Source organism: Cercospora kikuchii (genome assembly GCF_019650295.1).
Source record: "Cercospora kikuchii DNA, contig_00001, whole genome shotgun sequence".
NCBI lineage: Eukaryota > Fungi > Ascomycota > Dothideomycetes > Mycosphaerellales > Mycosphaerellaceae > Cercospora > Cercospora kikuchii.
This window is the reverse complement of record NW_025408582.1, coordinates 1,774,762-1,792,732: the sequence shown is the minus strand read 5'-3', so window position 1 is coordinate 1,792,732 and position 17,971 is coordinate 1,774,762. Positions and strand designations below refer to the sequence as shown.

At 53.6% G+C, this 17,971-nt stretch overlaps 3 protein-coding genes across 3 annotated transcripts; 1 reads left to right on the top strand and 2 right to left on the bottom strand.

Annotated features, from left to right (window-relative positions):
* Positions 1–201: 201 nt before the first annotated feature.
* Positions 202–2,460, bottom strand: CKM354_000064000 (uncharacterized protein; the record flags this gene model as incomplete). The annotated part of the gene is made up of 1 exon (XM_044795734.1): positions 202–2,460. One exon carries the CDS (start codon positions 2,458–2,460, stop codon positions 202–204), a length of 2,259 nt encoding a protein of 752 aa, XP_044651669.1.
* Positions 2,461–2,784: 324 nt separating this feature from the next.
* Positions 2,785–6,285, top strand: CKM354_000063900 (uncharacterized protein; the record flags this gene model as incomplete). Its single annotated transcript, XM_044795733.1, has 1 exon — positions 2,785–6,285. One exon carries the CDS (start codon positions 2,785–2,787, stop codon positions 6,283–6,285), a length of 3,501 nt encoding a protein of 1,166 aa, XP_044651668.1.
* Positions 6,286–13,550: 7,265 nt separating this feature from the next.
* CKM354_000063800 (uncharacterized protein) lies at positions 13,551–15,771 on the bottom strand (the record flags this gene model as incomplete). The annotated part of the gene is made up of 3 exons (XM_044795732.1): positions 13,551–15,184; positions 15,236–15,528; positions 15,584–15,771. 3 exons carry the CDS (start codon positions 15,769–15,771, stop codon positions 13,551–13,553), a joined length of 2,115 nt encoding a protein of 704 aa, XP_044651667.1.
* Between the last annotated feature and the right edge of the window lie 2,200 nt (positions 15,772–17,971).

Sequence of the window (17,971 nt, the reverse complement as noted above, 5' to 3'; positions counted from 1 at the left end):
CAATCTTTCTTCTTGCGCTGACTGAACATATACAAGAATCAATACATTCGTGGTCGACATTCTTTGTTTCACTTCTCATATCCCGCGCGTCAGTATTGGTGAAAACAGCGGAATGCCGCACGTAGCCCGCTACGCTCAAGCAGATCAGTTTTGAAACTTGCCTAGTAGTCATAAAAATGTGCATTGCATACGTGAAGATGTCTACCCATCAGCAGCGTTAAACTCCTGCGCCTTCCAATCCCCATGGGCCTCAGCACCTCCTGCCGCAGCAACAGCCTCGACTTGTTCTTTCAAGCTACTCGTGCTGAGACTGCTAGCATGAGCTGCAGTGTGAGCACTGCCCATGGAATAAAGCATGACGAAAACAAGCAGATGCAGCGCCACACAGTAGAACGCAAACAGATTCCGACTTGTCCTCGTTGCGAGAACCATGCGCGTGAATTGGAAGACCGCTCGTTCTGGCAATGACATCCGCTTCAGTGCACGCGCAGATTCGCGACCTCGGAAGGCTTGGAAAGGCGATATATTGGCTTCGTAGGCAGACCGATAGCGGTCATCACTGCTTCCAACGGAAACCGTGGAGGGATTGGGATTGCCGCCGTAGGATGCGCCGCTTGTGGCAGTTCGATTGTATGTGCTCACATAGCGTGTCTTCTCGTATAAATTCAAATTGTCCTTCTGCAGGCTCGCAATCTCGCCTCGCAGTGATGAGACGGTCTGGTACTGCTTTTGCAATTCTTGCTCCATCTCGCCGATCTTCTTCTTGAAGCGATCACGCTGTGCAGTGACCATCGGCAGAATGCCAGATCCGCCACCAGCACCTTCGCCAGCGCGCAAGGATTCCAAAGTATTTCCCAGACGAGGGGATTGAGAGCCACTGTCTGTAGGGTCAAAGCCGCCGATGGTGGACAATGTCGGGGAGGCGGCTCGTCCTCTTCGACTGCCATAGTGCGATTTTGGATACCGCGAGGTGTAGGTGCCAGCTACAGACATGGTCTCGAAGGCATTGCTGGCTTCCTGTTGGGTCTTCTGAAGGTCATTTTCCAATGTGGCATTGAGCTTCTGCGTTTGCTCAAGCTCCATGTTAGTGTTCGAGAGATCTTCTTGCAATTGCTCCAGTCTTTGCTGCAGTTCTCTGTGGGACACTCTCAACTCTGTCAACTCGTCACTCAACTTCTTGTTGCGCGCAACAAGAAGCTGCTCCAGGCTTTCGCCCGCTTTGCCGTTCGTGTGAGTTGTCTCCGACGTATCTGCCTCGTCTATGCTGGAGAATTCGATTGCGCGTAGCATTTCCAGCTCACGCTTGACCTCTTCATAGTCTCGCCATTTCTGTACCTTGCTTTGCAGCGCATCACGATCGGCTTTGAGTGCGCTCAATTCTCGTTCTAAGCTGCGCAGCGTGCTTTCCAACTTAGTCTTGTCTGAGTCGCGATCGTGTCTCGCAGTGTCTAGTCGGCGTAGTAACGAGGAATTTTCAGATCGTAAACGAAGGTAGGCCGGGTCGTCTTCCACAGAGGTGCTTTTGGAGGAGCTCGATTGCCCTGCAGATTGCGCGAGTTCTGTCCGCAATTGTTCATTCCTAGCCTCCACTTCAGCCAGTCTAATGTTCGTCCTCTCCAATTCCTGGTTGACAATTTCGAGCTCTGCCGCTGCCGCTGCGTTTCGCCCAGTATCCTGACTGTCTTCGCCCGTCCGCTCCAGCCTCTGTGACACTTCGTAGCTGGCCTTCAGCTCCTTGAGCAGGCGGTCCTGGTTCTCGACCTTCTCTTCAAAGCTGCGCTCTTTCGCGGACCAATTATCCTCTTTCTCCTTAAGTACGGCGGACCACGATTCCTCCACTTCCTTGATCTTATTGTCTTGTGATCCTTCAAATGACTGCCTTTTATTCCGCTCGTGGTCTAATTGCTTCTCCAGATCTTCCAGTTGTGTGTTTTGCTTTGCGACCTGCTTCTGCAGTCGTTCATTCTGCGACTCCAGCCTCGGCACGACTTCGTCTGCAGTCACGAGTGAATCGATAGACGCCTCTAGCAATGGGTATGGGTCCGGCGCCTCGGAGAGTGGAGAATAGGCGGACATGAAGGCAGCAGATACGGCCTTATTTTGGTTCGAGAGCAGGTCGATATAGCCCTGATACATCTTGAGCAGCCCCATGACCTCGGAAAGTTTTGCATTATCGTCCATCTTGCGGAATTCCTTAGTGCGCGTCGCCAGCTCTTTTCTCTTGACCAGCGAGTCCTTCTGCTGCTGGACCATGTCCTCTGCCGTGGCGTCCAATGTCGAGACGAGCGCAGTCAAGTCTAGCGATCGCCATGCTGCCACGGCTTGCTGGAATTTGTTGCCCGCATCTGCTCCTTGCTGTGTCGCCGCGCCCGTATCCGCACCGTTCATCGACGCCTCTGCGTATGCTCCCTCAGTCGCCTCCAGCTCCGCCTCCTCCTCCATTTCTGCGGCGGTCGACATGTCGATTAATACGGGGGGCTTGACGCCTTGGGAATGGTCTGTTCGAGTTCGGCCGCGGCGCTGGGTAAATTAGGCCATGTGTTCAATGCACGTCGCCCCAGCCTTGACGTCCGGGAAGATGCGCTTCGTGTGTCCTATCGCGTTGCCGCAGTCGTAGGTACCTCCTAGATGATGTGTCGTTGTCCAATGCGGGAGAGTCGGGGATGGCGGCCGAACACGCGTTCGTCCTCCACGACGAAGCTGCGATGATCGTCAGGCAGCACCGTCCTCCGACTTCACCTTGTCGATACAACATAACACCATGACAATACGGCCGCGTTGGTCATGGGATCTGTCGATGACCTCAATGCGCAGACTTCCTACACCGAAGATGGCTCGCCTGGCGCATACACCACCCGCGAGCTGATCCGCGACATTCCTCTCGTCGGCGACGACGGTACCACAGGATACATCACATGCGTTGATACGTGGAACGGGAATTTGTATATCGGCACCTCCCATGGCGTAGTTCTGCACTATGTCTCGATCCCGGGCGAGAACGAGGGCGATCCCCCAGCGTATATCTTCGCGACCCGGATTGAGCCTCACTTCACCACAGCCCAGGCGGGAGCAGATGCGGGCGTGAAGCAGATACTCCTTCTGCCCAGCATCAACAAGGCCTGCATTGTATGCAATAGCACTCTGACCTTCTACAATATTCCAGAGCTCAGTCCTGCATTTGAAGAGGTTGTGCAAGCTGGCTGTCTGTGGGTTGGAGGCCGAGACCGCAACTTGAGCGCGGAAGATGAGAATGGTAATGGCGCTGTTGTCGTGATATGCTTGCGACAGCGGCTGCGATTGATTCGAGTGGGAGAAGACTTCCGCCCACGCAAGATCAGAGACATTGAGCTCGCCGGAGTATCAGCACTTGAGCGGCGAGGTGATCTCGCCTGCGTTGCGAACGGGCAAGAGTATTCGCTGTTAGATGTCGTGAACCAGCGCAAGAATTTGCTGTTTCCCATCTCCTCTACTAGCGTCACTCGATCTCCTCCCACTCCGCCACCGAAGCAACTAGCCCCTCCGCCCCCTCCAGGACGACCTGCTGCGCGAAGCTTTTCCTCGCGCAGTCCCGTGCGCCAGGATCGCGGCCATCAAAGGATCACAAGCCTGGGCGGACAGCCGCACAACGTAGACAGGTTGCGTTCAGATAGTAACTCTCCGTTCCCACCCAGGAGATCGTCTCGTCAAGAGGCCGATCCAGTTGCAGTGGCCCCGACCCCGGAGGCGAGTCAGGCCGTGATCGAAGAGCCAGAGAGTTCTACAACAGCGTCGCAAGAGGCATCGGACGATGGCACAAAGGCTCTCCCAGCATTGCCTGCAGAGTCTCCGAGACCTCCAACGCCAGAAGCCCCGAAACCTCTTCTTGCCAACATCGTTACTCCAACGCCGGAAGAATTCTTACTGACCACTGGCACAAGCATGACTGATCCTGGAGTGGGCTTGTTCGTCAATCTAGATGGCGATGTCGTTCGTGGAACCATAGAATTCAGTTCCTATCCTGAGTCACTGGTCCTCCATGAGGCAGAGCAGTCTGCAGGTTCACCCAGTGACTCGCTCAGCCAGGGTTATGTCTTCGCGATCGTACAGCATAAGCACGAGGGCATCCTGCGAAGATGCATCGAGGTGCAGCGGTGGAATGCGGAGCCCGGCGAGATACAACCAAAGGAGTTGCTGGCTATTGGACCAGTCGACGAAAATAACGAGGCGGATATACCTTCAGGTATTGGCCTGCGCAACGCCACGAGTGCCGCCAACCTTCATACCAGTGGTATAAGTATGAGCCTACGCCTTCGTAAGCTCAAAGTCAAAGATGGCGCGGACGAAACCGAGAGCCCTGCAGAGAAGGCGCGGAACGAAGACGAAGATAAGCTTGCGTCTCGCTTTGCGCAAGCCACCGCCAACGTACTTCTTTACGCTAGCGACAGAGTTTCCTGGATATTGCAAGAACCTTTACTCATGCAGCTTGACAGGCAGCTGAGCTCAGCTATGCAGAAAAGTGATGCAGGCGAGCTCTCCATTGATGTGCCGCAGGTACAACGCGTGTTCAACAGCATACGTGGACAAGATCCGAGGGATGAGCTCGAATTTCTGACTCTTACCTACGTTCGGCAGAAAGCAGCGTTGTTACTATTTGGCAATCTGGTCCTGCAGACCGCGCGCGGCGTGATTGCCTACGAGCATGACAAGCGACGTGCAGAAGACGCTCTGACGTCTGGCGAAATCGATCCCCGCATCATGTTACTTCTGGTACCACCACTCAATGAGGAGGTGGCAGAAGGCGCAGGTCTGTGGCTCCCTCAGGGGTTGCGCGACACTATCGACTGGCTTCGACATGGAATTGGTCTGGATCACCTTGATCGCGATATCAAAGGCGCGTACGGCGATAACATGTTGAGCCTGACAAAGCGTTATTTAACAGCTTGGCGCAAGAAGAAAGGCTTTGGGAGTGTTGCGGACGAAGCGCACGTTTTCCAAACAGTAGATGCTGCGCTCTTAAACGCTCTGCTCATGTTTGACCAGGACACCCCTCGAGGACCTGCGATACCAGGCTCGGTACGAACTGAACTGTATGGAGTGGTCGATAAGGGCGTGGACTGCTTCGAGCGGGCTGTCCAGCTTCTCGAGCAGCATCAGCGACTATATGTCTTGAGTCGCTTGTACCAGAACAAGCACTATCGGGACATTTCCAAAGTGCTAGCCACGTGGCGTCGCATTCTCGATGGTGAGCACGATGCAGGCGGCGAGTTCATCGAAGGTGAACACGTCATGCGAGAATATCTCTCGAAAATTCGAGACACTGCACTCGTCCAGGAATACGGTGCCTGGTTGGCTAATAGGAATCCTAAGCTGGGTGTACAGATCTTTGCAGATGATTCGAGCAGAGTTCAATTCGAGCCGACCCAAGCAGTGGCCATCCTCAAACAGAGAGCACCTGATGCGGTCAAAGACTATCTTGAGCATTTGGTGTTTGGCAAAAATCATGTGCAATACGTCAACGACCTCATTGCCTATTATCTCGACACTGTTCTAGAAGAGCTCGAAAAGAACAAAGAGTCACGCGTCATGCTCAAAGAGTCCTATGAGATCTATCGAGCTCAAATTCCGCCCAAGCCTACCTATCGTCAATTCATTACGGAGAATGCTGTAGAAGCAGAGTGGTGGCACAATCGCCTACGACTATTGCAGCTCATTGGTGGCTCGCATGGTGCCGCCTCGAAGTACGACGTACACACACTGGGCAAGCGATTGGCACCATACAGCGCTGAGCTCGTTCCGGAAATGATCATTCTCAATGGTCGTGAGGGTAAACACGAAGAAGCGCTCCGACTTCTTGTACACGGTCTTGGCGACTATGATACAGCAATTCGCTATTGCCTCCTTGGCGGCAGCTCCATCTTCCATCCTTCGTCAAGTCTGGAGCCGACACAGCCTTTGCCGAGCAGAGACGAACAATCGATTCTGTTTAGCTACCTGCTTGATCAATTCTTCCAAATCGAAGATTTCAGCGAACGGCTCGAGAGGACGGCAGAGTTGCTCGAAAGATTCGGAGGTTGGTTCGATGTCGCTAAAGTATTGGAGATGATTCCGGATTCTTGGTCCGTTGAACTTGTGAGCGGCTTCTTGATGCACGCGTTCCGGAAATTAGTTGCCGAGAAGAATGAAACAGTCATTGTGAAGGCACTATGTAGTGCGCAAAACATTAAGAAGGCAGTGGAGGAGATCGACCTGAGGGAGAAGTTAGGTCCTGTCGTCATTCATGACGAGGTGGGCACAGAGACCGCCTAAGCACGTAGAGACACTCGAGCATGTCTCGTCGCTCTGATTAGAGGAAGACGGCATGGCGCGAATATGCGCTACAAAACTCACACCAGCGACACTGCAAGCAGTGTCCAACGCCCTCACACCGAGGCCAGAGAAAACAGTTAAGACCTTAAGGCACCAAGGCATCCACGCAGAGCTCAACATCGATGTCACTGCATCTAGCTACAACGTCAAGATAGATCGCCGATCACTCCCAAAGCAATTGGTTCGTCCCCTACACAATTCTTTTCGGGAATCGCATACGGCCTCTTTGGTATGCGAAAGTGGTGCCATAATCGTGCGAAACGTCTGGCACGAGTTTCATCGGCATCGGTCGTGCGTTGAAAGCGGTAACTAAGGCCTACTCGATTGCACAACCTCTTCATTCTACTGGAGTAGTGCGTTGAGATCTGAGGGCCGAAAGCTGGCGGAGTTCCTTTTCCCATGGAACGGCCTGAGCGGTGAAGCTATTCCTTCGGGGCAGGAATCGGCATGAAGACGTGGGGCCTGGTAGCTGGACTTCGCGATAACGATGTGAGTGGTCAGTTGTTCTCCTACTTGCACTTTCCGAGAGGCTCATACTTTTGAGGGCGCTTTTACCAGAGAGCCAGCACGAAGAAGTCCCGCAGTTGAGCAGATTCGAGCCGCAGACCGCCTTCGGACAGCCCATTTCTCGTAAGTCCTTCGGTCACAAGCAAGCGTAAGACACAGCAAGGTCTACATGCAGACGCTGGTAGATCACCAGAAGCAGCCAGTCTCCTCATCGCGGTGGTGCCATTCGCTTGCACTTTCGCTGCGTACGAAATTCAGCTAGAGGTCGACGGCATCAGCAACATCGGCTCCACCGCATCTCTCGCGAAGAAAAGTCAGGCTATGCGCATATGATTACGTACCCCTCGACAGTGGCAGTGTTCAAATTGATCGGTGCGATTCATGGCTCGATGATGGACTTTAGACCAATAGTCTATGCTGCACATGCGGGAAGTCCTCAAGTCAGTGTGCATACAGCACATCCTCAAACGCCTCGGCCCGAATTTCTCTGGTTGAAACCCTTGGCTTCTTCTTCGGCATGACCTCCCACGCGATCGAATCGTTTACGGAGCAACTGTGAAAGCCTGTAAGCACCAAGAGCACAGCCCTACAGCAAGGCCGAAACACGCAGCACATGTCGTGCTCGGTCTCAGTCTCCGACAAACCACCACGGCTTGTTCGGGCTGGGATGTGGTGTTTCATGAGTTTTGTATTCACCTAGGTGCAGCAAGAGCTCGTCCTCGCCTATGCAACATAAACCGCGCATTGCCGTGATGCCACCACCCGCAGGGCTGCAGAATCAGCCTCGTTTACTAGCTGCAGCACTCGTGTGCCTGCATATTTCTTGGCCGAAAGCTCAGCATTGCCTCGGGACGAAGTCCTCGACGTGGTGCAAAAGTGCCGAAGGGTGTGGTGTGCACCGCGTCCTAGGTGTCTAGGTGCTCTGTTCGCTCCAACACCAAGCAAGGACATCGGGGCATCGTCTGTGGAGGCCCAGAGTTAGTGGGAATCGTACGTGGGACACCACGGAAGAGCGTCTTGTGAGGAGCTCCACCGTACAGGACCGCGTCGAAAGAACTACCGCGGTACCTTTGCCACTCTATTTTTGCCACGTTAGGAACTGGTTCCTTGCAATGCTTAGTGAGGAGTGAAGCAGTGCAGCCTGAGGCCACATGGTGAAGTTGTCGGCGATTTGGCTTGGCGTTAGTCCGCTTCAAGCTATCATCACATGTAGCTTCGGACGAGAATCCCAAACGATATCATTGTGTTTGTAGTGCTTACTGCCATCCGAAGTTCTGCAGTCTTGTCTCTCCGTCAAGCGGTAGTGAAACTTCCCTGCGTGCACGTTTTTGCCAATGTTGTTCGGTTGTCCAAGCCCCTTGTGTCACTCGGATATGTTCGTCGGACTCTTCGTCTTGGAATCCGGGCTGGTTAACTCGGATATAACACGTAACCGGTCAGCATTTCACGCCCGGAGTGTGCTGTTCGCGTGCATGATAGTCTATGCGGATATCCGCGGAGGAACTTGCCACGCGATTGCGAATCGAGGGGGCTGTGCAGGTCGACGAAGTCATTCGTTTATGCAGATCGTAGACGACAGATTTCTGAGCTCCTTGCACCCGAGAGAACCTTCTTGCGCAACGAGGAGCAGGAGTCCAGGTTCCTGTTGAGATCTCGGCATCTGATGTCGTAGACAGAGCGTTTTCCATCGTAACATCAAGACAGTGAGCCGTGCAGCATTGTTTTGAGAATTGTTGTGGTGCACCCGAAGAATCGAGTTCTGATTCTGAGTGAGATACGATAGCGTCAACACGATCCAGTGCAGGATTGAATTGCCTTCCGATCATTTGCGCTGCAGCTTCAAGCAATGAGTCTCAGAATGCTCTATCCTTGGAAGGATACACTGCTGATTCAATCAACATCCGTGATCCAAAGCTGAAAATTGCACAGTAACCCCATTCGTCTAGTCAGTAGGTTGCCTGCAATGAAGTCGCCGTGCTGAACAAAATTTTCAGAGTGCCTATTCCGCTCCCATATGCGAGGACCGTTCGACGATGTAGAAGAATTTGTTCACATCGGATTGTAGCCAATGCCATGCTCATGTTCTGCGGCAACTCTTCGACACGTAAAGATGCCGCGATGATACAAGGTTGTGCATCTTCGCATGGTGATCTGCTGCTGCTCTGGATGCTCCCAGCAATGTGATTTTGCTCCGCCTGATGACGCGGCGTTGTATGTTCAGTAATCAAGTTGAATGTTGAAAATGGCATGCCCCGTCAAGACAGGGACCACTTGACCCTTCAATTCATTCCTTGTGCGGTGCGAAGAATGCAAGCGTGTAATCTACAGTAGCTTGTACGTTTCTTGAATGGCGAACTTGCTTTGTTGATAACTTGCACTGTGACTATACCCAAAGCTCACTCGCCGTTCTATTTCGGTCGAATACAATCTTCTCTGCATTGCTCTTGTTGACGCCCGATATTTGGGCTCTACATGCCTCCAAGAGCCGCATGATCCGTTCGCGTTAATACGATGGTGTAATGAAGCATCCTTGGCCCAAGGGAAATGGGTTTCCAGGCTATCGTGGTTCGCATGACATCTGACCAGGATATCGCGGTAATCTCATGCGAACCCATGTGGCAGGGCCCGTGATATTGGGACAGACCAAGATCGCATCTGGCTCTGCGTTAAGCTTTGCATTTGACATTCTGCGGTGTTCACGACATTGAGTTCCGTGTGTTACATAGGGTCGTATTGGATGTTCAGTCTGCAAGTGAAGCCAGCACACAGATATGATGCCGGTGACGAAGGTGAGGTCTGAAGAAGGTCCGTCGGGAGATGTGGTCACTCGAGGCTTTCGGGCTCTTCTCGGGCGGCCCGGAGCTTGTCCCTCCTGCTGGGATGAGCATTGCCACAGCTTTGAATATTTGACGTGGTTTTGATTGCTGGCCTGTCAAAATCTGCTCGGCGTGCGGGGGATGTTTGTACCAGTCAATGCGCGCCTCGCTTCAAGCGCGCCTTGGTCATCTTCAGTTCATCCTTGACGTCTGCAGGCTTGTGATACAGATCTTGCCATTGTCGAATCAGTGAGGCAATGCCGCAGACACATGATACCAAGGTACCTTCCGCAGGACTGCAGGTGCACACAGCATCCCTTTCAACGACATCCTGAAGAGCTGCTCGTCCACCTGGTCTGCTCATCCGGAGTGTTCGGCTGCACGGGAAGATATCTCGTATCTTTGCTGCAAGGATCAGCGGTATAAGACTGTCGGCCTCTGCGCGACCAGAAGGCAAGGCATCCGCTAGCATTTCCCGTCTTCTCCAGCGGGCAGATCTCCACTTAGCGCTGATCACACAACTCAAGCAACTATCTCGCAAAGACACAATCGTTGAGGACAGATAGGCAGCAGACAGGCACATCGTATTCAAGTACGATGCTGGGGTTTACGTTCGACACCCACAACACTATCCTAAATCTCCTTGTAGGCTGTAGCCTGACAAGCATAGAACACCATTTCACTTCGCGCCAGAAAGCGAAAGCGACTCAGCTCGAGCGAGGATACACCTGCTTGAATCACGGTTGTCTTCGGGATACCGTCGGAAGGCGCCCTTGCTGGAAGTCTTCTCGATTTTTCCGCCCCCATTTTGAACTGTCCGAACGGTCTTCATGAAGACTTGTTTCTGACAAAAGTGCGAATCCGCACTGATGTCAGATGTGGAATGGTATATGTGGCTTGATTTCCAACTTGAAGCCGAAAAAGGTCTTAGCTTCACTCTGGCGGCTCCGAAACTTCTCTTTCTATACACGAAAGCATTCAGCTGCCAGCGCAGATTGGACATCCACGTGTATCTGTCAGCACACGCTATCGAATCAATTTCTTGGACGAGGAAGCGTCCAGGATAGGCGATTTACAACCTTGTTGACCATGATGGCCCCAGAGATAGCAAGAAACAGCAGTTGACCGGCGGCGGCCATCAAGGGCCTCACACTCGGATCACTTGGGTACACGTGGTACATACAGTCGGTGAGAAAACCGACACAAGACATCACTTGGTGTTCATGGTCCACGCATTGCGCGCACACATAGATCCCTATGTTACTCGGTATGGCTGTCCGCATAGCACACCGCTCTTCAAGCTTGGTCCACGAAGATCGCGAAGATCATGATGGAGAATTGGAGTGCAGTGATCCGCCCGCGAAACAGGCAGATCCGCGGCCACGCACTGCCTACCTCATGGCGCCTTCGCTGTCCAACCTCCTCGGTGGCTGGACTTGAAAGTTGAAACTGCCAGAGTCAATGCTTTGTGCGACCAAAGCTGTGCCCTAAGACTAAGGCTGGATCATACATGAGTCCGTGTTGCTCGAGCTTGATGCTACTGTGAAGAAACGGAGCGGCGTCGGAACCATGTTGAATATCCACAACGGAATCGCACCACCTGCTGAGTCAGAAATGCATCATGTACGGCCTGCTAGAGCGTGGTTCGTCCACAAACCTCCTGGCCTGGAAGGTCACAAATGGTCACGAGCACAGTCAATGGGCAGTGATCGGGAAATAGAAAACTGAAGACGCTCATATGAGCCGACCGGGTATTTCCAAGTATGTATCATGGCCGAACACAAAGCTCTGCTAACAAGAAGAAACTGGCCGTGACGGCACTAAAACAATCTCTTGAGAACATCGCCGACGGAGATGTGGCCGTTTCGCTGCAGCTCCGCGTTCGAGGATGTTGGAGCTACCTATTGTGGAGTTCTGATTCGTCCTCGTTCCCAAGAGACAGATTACTCATCCTGTGCGGAGTAACACATACTGTTACATATCCCAGACTACACGCGTGACAGTGTTCTTGGCATGTGCTATGTCATGGAGTTGCTATTGTCAGCACAAGACTCAGCGAACATGTACCGAAAATAGCCGATGCTTCGACCAGTCACGGCTCGCGCTATGTGTTATAGAGGAAAGACGACCAATCTTCGGGGTCTTGGGTCTTGGCCAACACGGCAAAGTAGAGGAGCGGCGTTATCATCGGTATCAACAGACGAATCATCGTGGATCGGCATTGTGTGAAGAATCCGAACACAACGATAGCTCTTCACTGTTCGTCTGTGTAACGACCGAGCCGAAGCAAGAGGCAGATCTGGCAAGTTCGGAGTGACCGAGCGTTGGAGTTTTCGGAGTTGTTCAGTGAAAGAGTCGTTGTATATTCATTGACCGCTCTGTCGTTGGACACTATAAGGTATTCCATCTGCAGAGAGTTCAACGCGCGTCTTTGATTGCTTATGTGATCTTTCGCAATAGCTTCTACTTTCGATGCGCGGACCCTGTCGACCTGGAAGTACTAGCTTACTGTCAGACGGGAACATGACGAAAAGTGAAGGGATTCTCAAACACTTGCACGCGAGCATCTATTCCAGGTAAGTCGATGGCCACGCTCGATACGGCAGCCAAACATCACTTTAAACGATGACACGCTGACCTTTATCGTAGAGATGTTACAGATAAGCAGTGGAGTCAAGTTTCAGTACTGAGAACGATTGCATCGATCAAGAAGAGTGCCTTATCGATCTTTCCATGACTAAGGCTGCCAGTCTTGGTCGCCGTCATGCTGCGCCCTTCCGCTTCGAACCTTGCCGGGCACCCCGCAGACACAATGCCTCCCCAATGACCTCAACATCCATCAGCTACCCAATGATACAACGAACTTTGGCGAAAGACCAGCGCTTTCCTGGACTACGATCAGATATCCCCAAGGGTTCCTGAATCGAAGTTATCGACATAGGCACTCCGAATTTCCGATTACGCAAATGCTTTCGAAGTCCGACGAATAGTCTATCAACATGCTGGTCCTCCATTCCTCCCACTGGCCGACCCCTCTCCAAGCCCTCTAGCACAGACGAGGCAACCAGTCCTATGCAAAGAAGCAGCAGATTGGGAAGCAGTGGCTCACATGACTTCACTGTCGTGCCTGAAACTGGCTCGAAATGGTAAGACAGCATCAACGAACTAACACCATTTCTCGCTTCTCACACAATTTCATTCGCTCGGGTATTTACCTGCATGACATACATCCGCGGGCATATTCACTTGACGAGAAACATTGCTACCGTACTCGTTCAGCAGCTCGTCGACGAAGGCCGCGCTGCATTTCGAACTCACGGCTCTTCCAGGAAGCGTGGCCACACTTTCTTCAACTTTGCAAGACTGTTTGTCTACACCTTCGTCGATCATACTCAAACTTGGTCAACATGCGGCTCCGACCGTGGAGTCTGGCACATCGATGCGCAGATGGACGATCTTGCGGCAGACAAACCCCGGCCAAGATCTACTAGCCAAGACCACGCACCACCTGTGCAGGTCGGACGACGGAACGAGCGTTGCACATGGACCAGGGGCCCTTGACAATTACAGGTAGGGAAAGTGATGACACATGGAGGCGATTAACCCTAGCTTGCTGACATTTCTCGGTCTATTCGCTAGCGACATCTGTTCCAGTAACTCTATTCGGACTTCCGAAGAATGGTAGAATGCACAGTCCAACTTTCGCATTTCGCTCAAAAGAGAACAAAGGAAATCGAAGAACAAAGGAGATCGTATAATGCCGACCGCTCCGACCCACTTGGTATAGCACACCACCTCAATGATGATTTTCGTGCCATCGTGTGTCTCATAATTATGCAGTCCTCCTCTCACCAGCTCGCCGTGGACGTCGCACATGTGATTTTATATGCTGCTGACGTGAAGATCGTCGAGCGGGAAAAACATTTTCCCGTCTGGTGGTGTCAGGGTCCACAGGTCAAAGCCTGGTGCCATCTCCGGGCTGTCCCATTGTGCCGTATTGCAGGGAAAGCCCGTGTTTAATGTGTTCAAGGGAGCGTGAAGGTCCAAAGGAGCACCCTGCCAGTGGTTCATGACATTGCTCTGAGGGCTGTTGCCGATGCTGCTTGGCGGAGTTGGGTTCGAAAAGTTGAACTGTACAGTGTTGTGGTCGTTCTTGGTTTGCGAAAACAGTCGGTGGACTACGGCCGCAGCTGGGTAGTTGTCCTCCAGTCGCTTGAGTACCATTAATGAAAGCTCCAAGCGGTTTTTGCTCCATGAGCTTGTGAAATGATCCTGAGATCGTGCTTGCATAAGGTGCACAGTCATGCTGGGCACAAGAAGAGGTACCATCATAGGTCCTGCAAATCGGAGAGCATCTGTCGTGATGATACGGTCGAGAATACCGCTGGCTCGGGTGGCTGCTGCCTTGATTCTCCCGTTTGCCAGTCGTGCGACAGCAGGGTCTACATTGTCCGCGTGGCTCATGAGGAACTCGGTAGCATATGGTCTGTAAAGCGCAATCATGCTGGCTTCGACGTGCAATCGAGCTTGTGATTCAAAGAAGAGCACTAGCTCCGGATTCAAGGGCCTGGCTTGCTGTTCGGGCAAGCACTCGGAAACTCGTCGCTCCAGATCAGCAATGCTTGTGCTATCGAGGGGAGCTCTGTGTGGCTGGTAGGTTGCGGAGAGAATATCACCAAGGACCACGGTCAGTTGCAAAAGTCCAGTCCAGATTGGCACTATGTGGTGGAGGTCTTGTGGCACATATTTGCGCCACGCCTGAGGTGCTCGCTCTGGGAGGTCAAGCATACAATCTGAGCCGACCATTGGTACATCACAATCCGCGGCGTTGATTCTTAGTGGACGTCCGTGGCCCAAGCTCAGCCAGCGATCCCGGAAGAAGCACGACCACCAAATGTTTGCCCAAAGTCGGCGCTGAGGGGCGGCAATCGCGCCGTGTGCATGCCTCGCATCCGAACTCCTGTGGAGGCCGATCGTTTGCGCCGTGGAGATTGCGACTCCAGTCCAGTGCCACGCTTGAGCGTGGTCCTGCAAATCTGAGTACCAGTAACCCAAGAGCAAGGCCGACTGGACTTGAGTGACTTTGTCTTGTTCGTACGCCAAGTCAAAGAGACTCTTAGCGCGTGCGTAGAATTGCTTCTTCAAGTCCTCACGGCTCGCGCAGCCTGACAGCACCAGTGTGGATTCGGAGGCAAAGTTGGCTGCAACAGAGAACATGCTCCACAGAAGGAGCAGACTTGTCTGTTCGAATGAGCCGCCAGTGTACTGTTCCAGAAAGTCCGCAATGTTCAATATGGGCAGCGTTGGGTGGACATAGTGGAAATAGGATTGGACCAAGTCCTCGCAGATGGCGTGACTTGGCATTGAGAAGCAGCCTTGAGCCTCGGCAAATGCCAATGCTGCTGGGTCAAGTGGTGATGCGGTGCCCTTCAGGCTCAGGTAATGTTGTGCAGTGGGATCTTGCTCTGGATTGCACATATCCATGAGGTAGGCGAAACCTGACTCGTCACTTGTACCTGCGAGGGCGCGTTAGAGGCCGTTGAGAAGAGGACACGAATCTAGCTTACCACTGAGGAATGGCATCATGTTGTCAGTCATCGTGGTGTCCATTGTGCTGGAATGCGGCATAATGTTGGTAAGGTCATGCACTGAGGTGTAGAAATCTGCTGGTGCGGATTCCAGGTAGGAAGCTGGGAAGGAGAAAGGCTCGGAGTCGAATATTGGCGTTGGCACGGAGTCAGATGGAATGCTCCGGGGTGGCGTAGGCATTGGATTTGTGCAAGAAGAGATCGAATCACGCGAGGGTGAGCTCCGCGAAGAGTTGGACTTGGAGACACCATTGCTGGACTCCTTGCGTGGTCTGTTTCTCAAGTCAGCGTCGCCTATGTCAAGTGCATACGCATGTCTCGACATACGGGTAAGGCTTTCGAGTGCGCTTCTGACAAGTGATGCCGTCTCGGGCACAGCCAGTGCATGGCTGGCCTAGGCTGTCCATGTCGCATTTGACTTTCTTTTCGTAGCATCGCAGGCAAGCATTGGCTTGTCTGCGTGGTGCCTTACTGTCGACACTGTCGTGCCGGCCGACGCGTGCTCGAGAAGACATAATGATTGAGTGAAGAAGTAGATGTTGCTGCTGTTGAGGAGTCTGACGGTGGCATGCAGACCTCAAGATATGAAGATATGCACGCCTTCTTCATAGCTTTCCGCAAGGTGGTCCATGCGGTCTGAGCGACCAGGGATCGACACAGAACGCGGGCGGATTTTCAATGGTATCATGTTGTCTTAGAACTGGTGCAATCGAGCCTGCGATAGCAGAAACACTTGGCCATGTCTTCCCCATCTTTACAATCTCGGCGGGATGCTAACGCACGGCGAGGACACCGTCTGCGTCCGGCGCTCGGCCGGCACAATGGCATCGCCAAGTGGTATGTGCTTGAGTCTGACAACACAACTCAGGCACGATGCCATCGGTGCATAGTTGCATGACCGGCGGTTTTTTCGCGTCATGCTTAGTCTCACATCCTGGGAGCCTTAAGGTCGCAACGGCATGGCGCGGTTCGCACTAGCCATGGTCTTGGCGGCAAGTTTGACACTAGACACCATCAGGTCGCTGGTGTGCTCTGAGCCCACGTGCTGCGGTGGTCTTAGAATAGCATGTCGACGCTTTCGCTCTCAATGATAGGGCTGTTTCATGTTAAGTGCTTGCTTGGCGAACCCTGCTGACCGGCTGTCCACGACGCGCACCGGCTAATCGGTGACACCGTATCCGCAGCATACCGGCCTTACTGTACGAGTGTCCGCCGAAATATCGACAGCAGCAGCGAGGGGATGGTCGCGCGGCAAGGCAGCACAGCCATCGCTGACAGCATTGGCATTCGCTGCCACACTGCGAAATACAGCAGTCGCCCAGCGATGTGCTCTACGGCCGAGCTGTAGCCGTTGATCAGACATCATTCATAGCGATCGTGCGGTTGCAACCCTCTCCACCTGCCCAGCCAGCGCCATTTTGGTGCTCCTCGTGCAAGACACACGAGGAGCACCCGAATTCACATGAGCAATGACGCGCTCATCAATGTCCAGACGTTCGCGCACGAGGCGGAGACACAGCGCGCTGGCGAGCATCGACTCGCCTGAGTCGATCAAGTGAAGCACGGGCATGCTCATGGCCGTCCGCAACGGCTGACCGTCCTCGCAGTAGCCGGGTGGGCTAATGACGAACTGGACAGCCTCGTGGTTGGCCGTGAACGCATCATGATGCCGAGCAGGGCCAGGCTGTTCCAGCGCGGCGGCGAAGTGAAGCTACAGCAGCCAATAGCACCGTGAAACGAGCCATTGGCAAGCAAGACATCTGCGCACATAGGCGAGGGCGCGTCGAGGGTCTTGTGTGCCAGGTACCTTGCAGCAGCAGCGGTGGGTGGAGGGGGTGGGCGCACCACTGGCATATCCCGAGCCCGCAGGCAGTGCTTCCTCCTGCCGCAACAGGACAGAATGGCGGACCGGGGCCTGCAGATGCGCACGATCTCTGGACTGCTAGGCCATCGCCCAGCCACTGCGTCACGAACCCTGTCTCTTACTGCATCGCATCGTGGACGTCGACAAACGCGTGCGGGATAGCCGTGGGCGAAGGCGAGGGCGGATATTGGGCGTGCGTGGTGCACTGCGGTGGGCCGTCGTCCGGAGGCTGGCGGCGACGAGCCTCGCGCTCAGTGCAAATTTCGCAGCGCCGCCGCCGCCGCTGCTATCGCACACCACGCGCGAGTCGTAGGGCGGCGCATTCGGAGCTTTGGGGCGATGCCATCGGAAAATTGACGGTCAGCACCATTTGGGACTGGCAGCCAAGAGCGACGTTGGGCAGCCGGGTACGCCCGGCTACTCGGCTGCACGTTGATCCAGCCGACCCGACCCCTGCCCGGTTTGCAAACCTGGAAACGTCGAAATTGATCTGCTGCTTCCCCAGAGCGAGCGCGCTCATCATCTACACCACGGCTGAGCAGCACTAAGGGCCGTCGGGCTGTTCGGAAATGGTCGTCCATCTGTGCGTCCGTGGTCGCTGCCACGATGGATACGAGCGCCTTCTCCAAAATGCCGTCGACCGAAACAGACTGCTCACTATCGCGTTCACTATCACGCTCGCCAGCGACCGTGAGGTCCGTAGGGTGAATGAGTACAGTATCACGCCTTTCACATGTCGTCGTCGTCACTTGCTCGACCGCCTGACCGATTCACCTGCTCGTGTCCATTCACCTGCTCGTGTCCATTACCTAGTCGTGTCCATGTCTCATTCATCGCTTTTCCATTGAGCC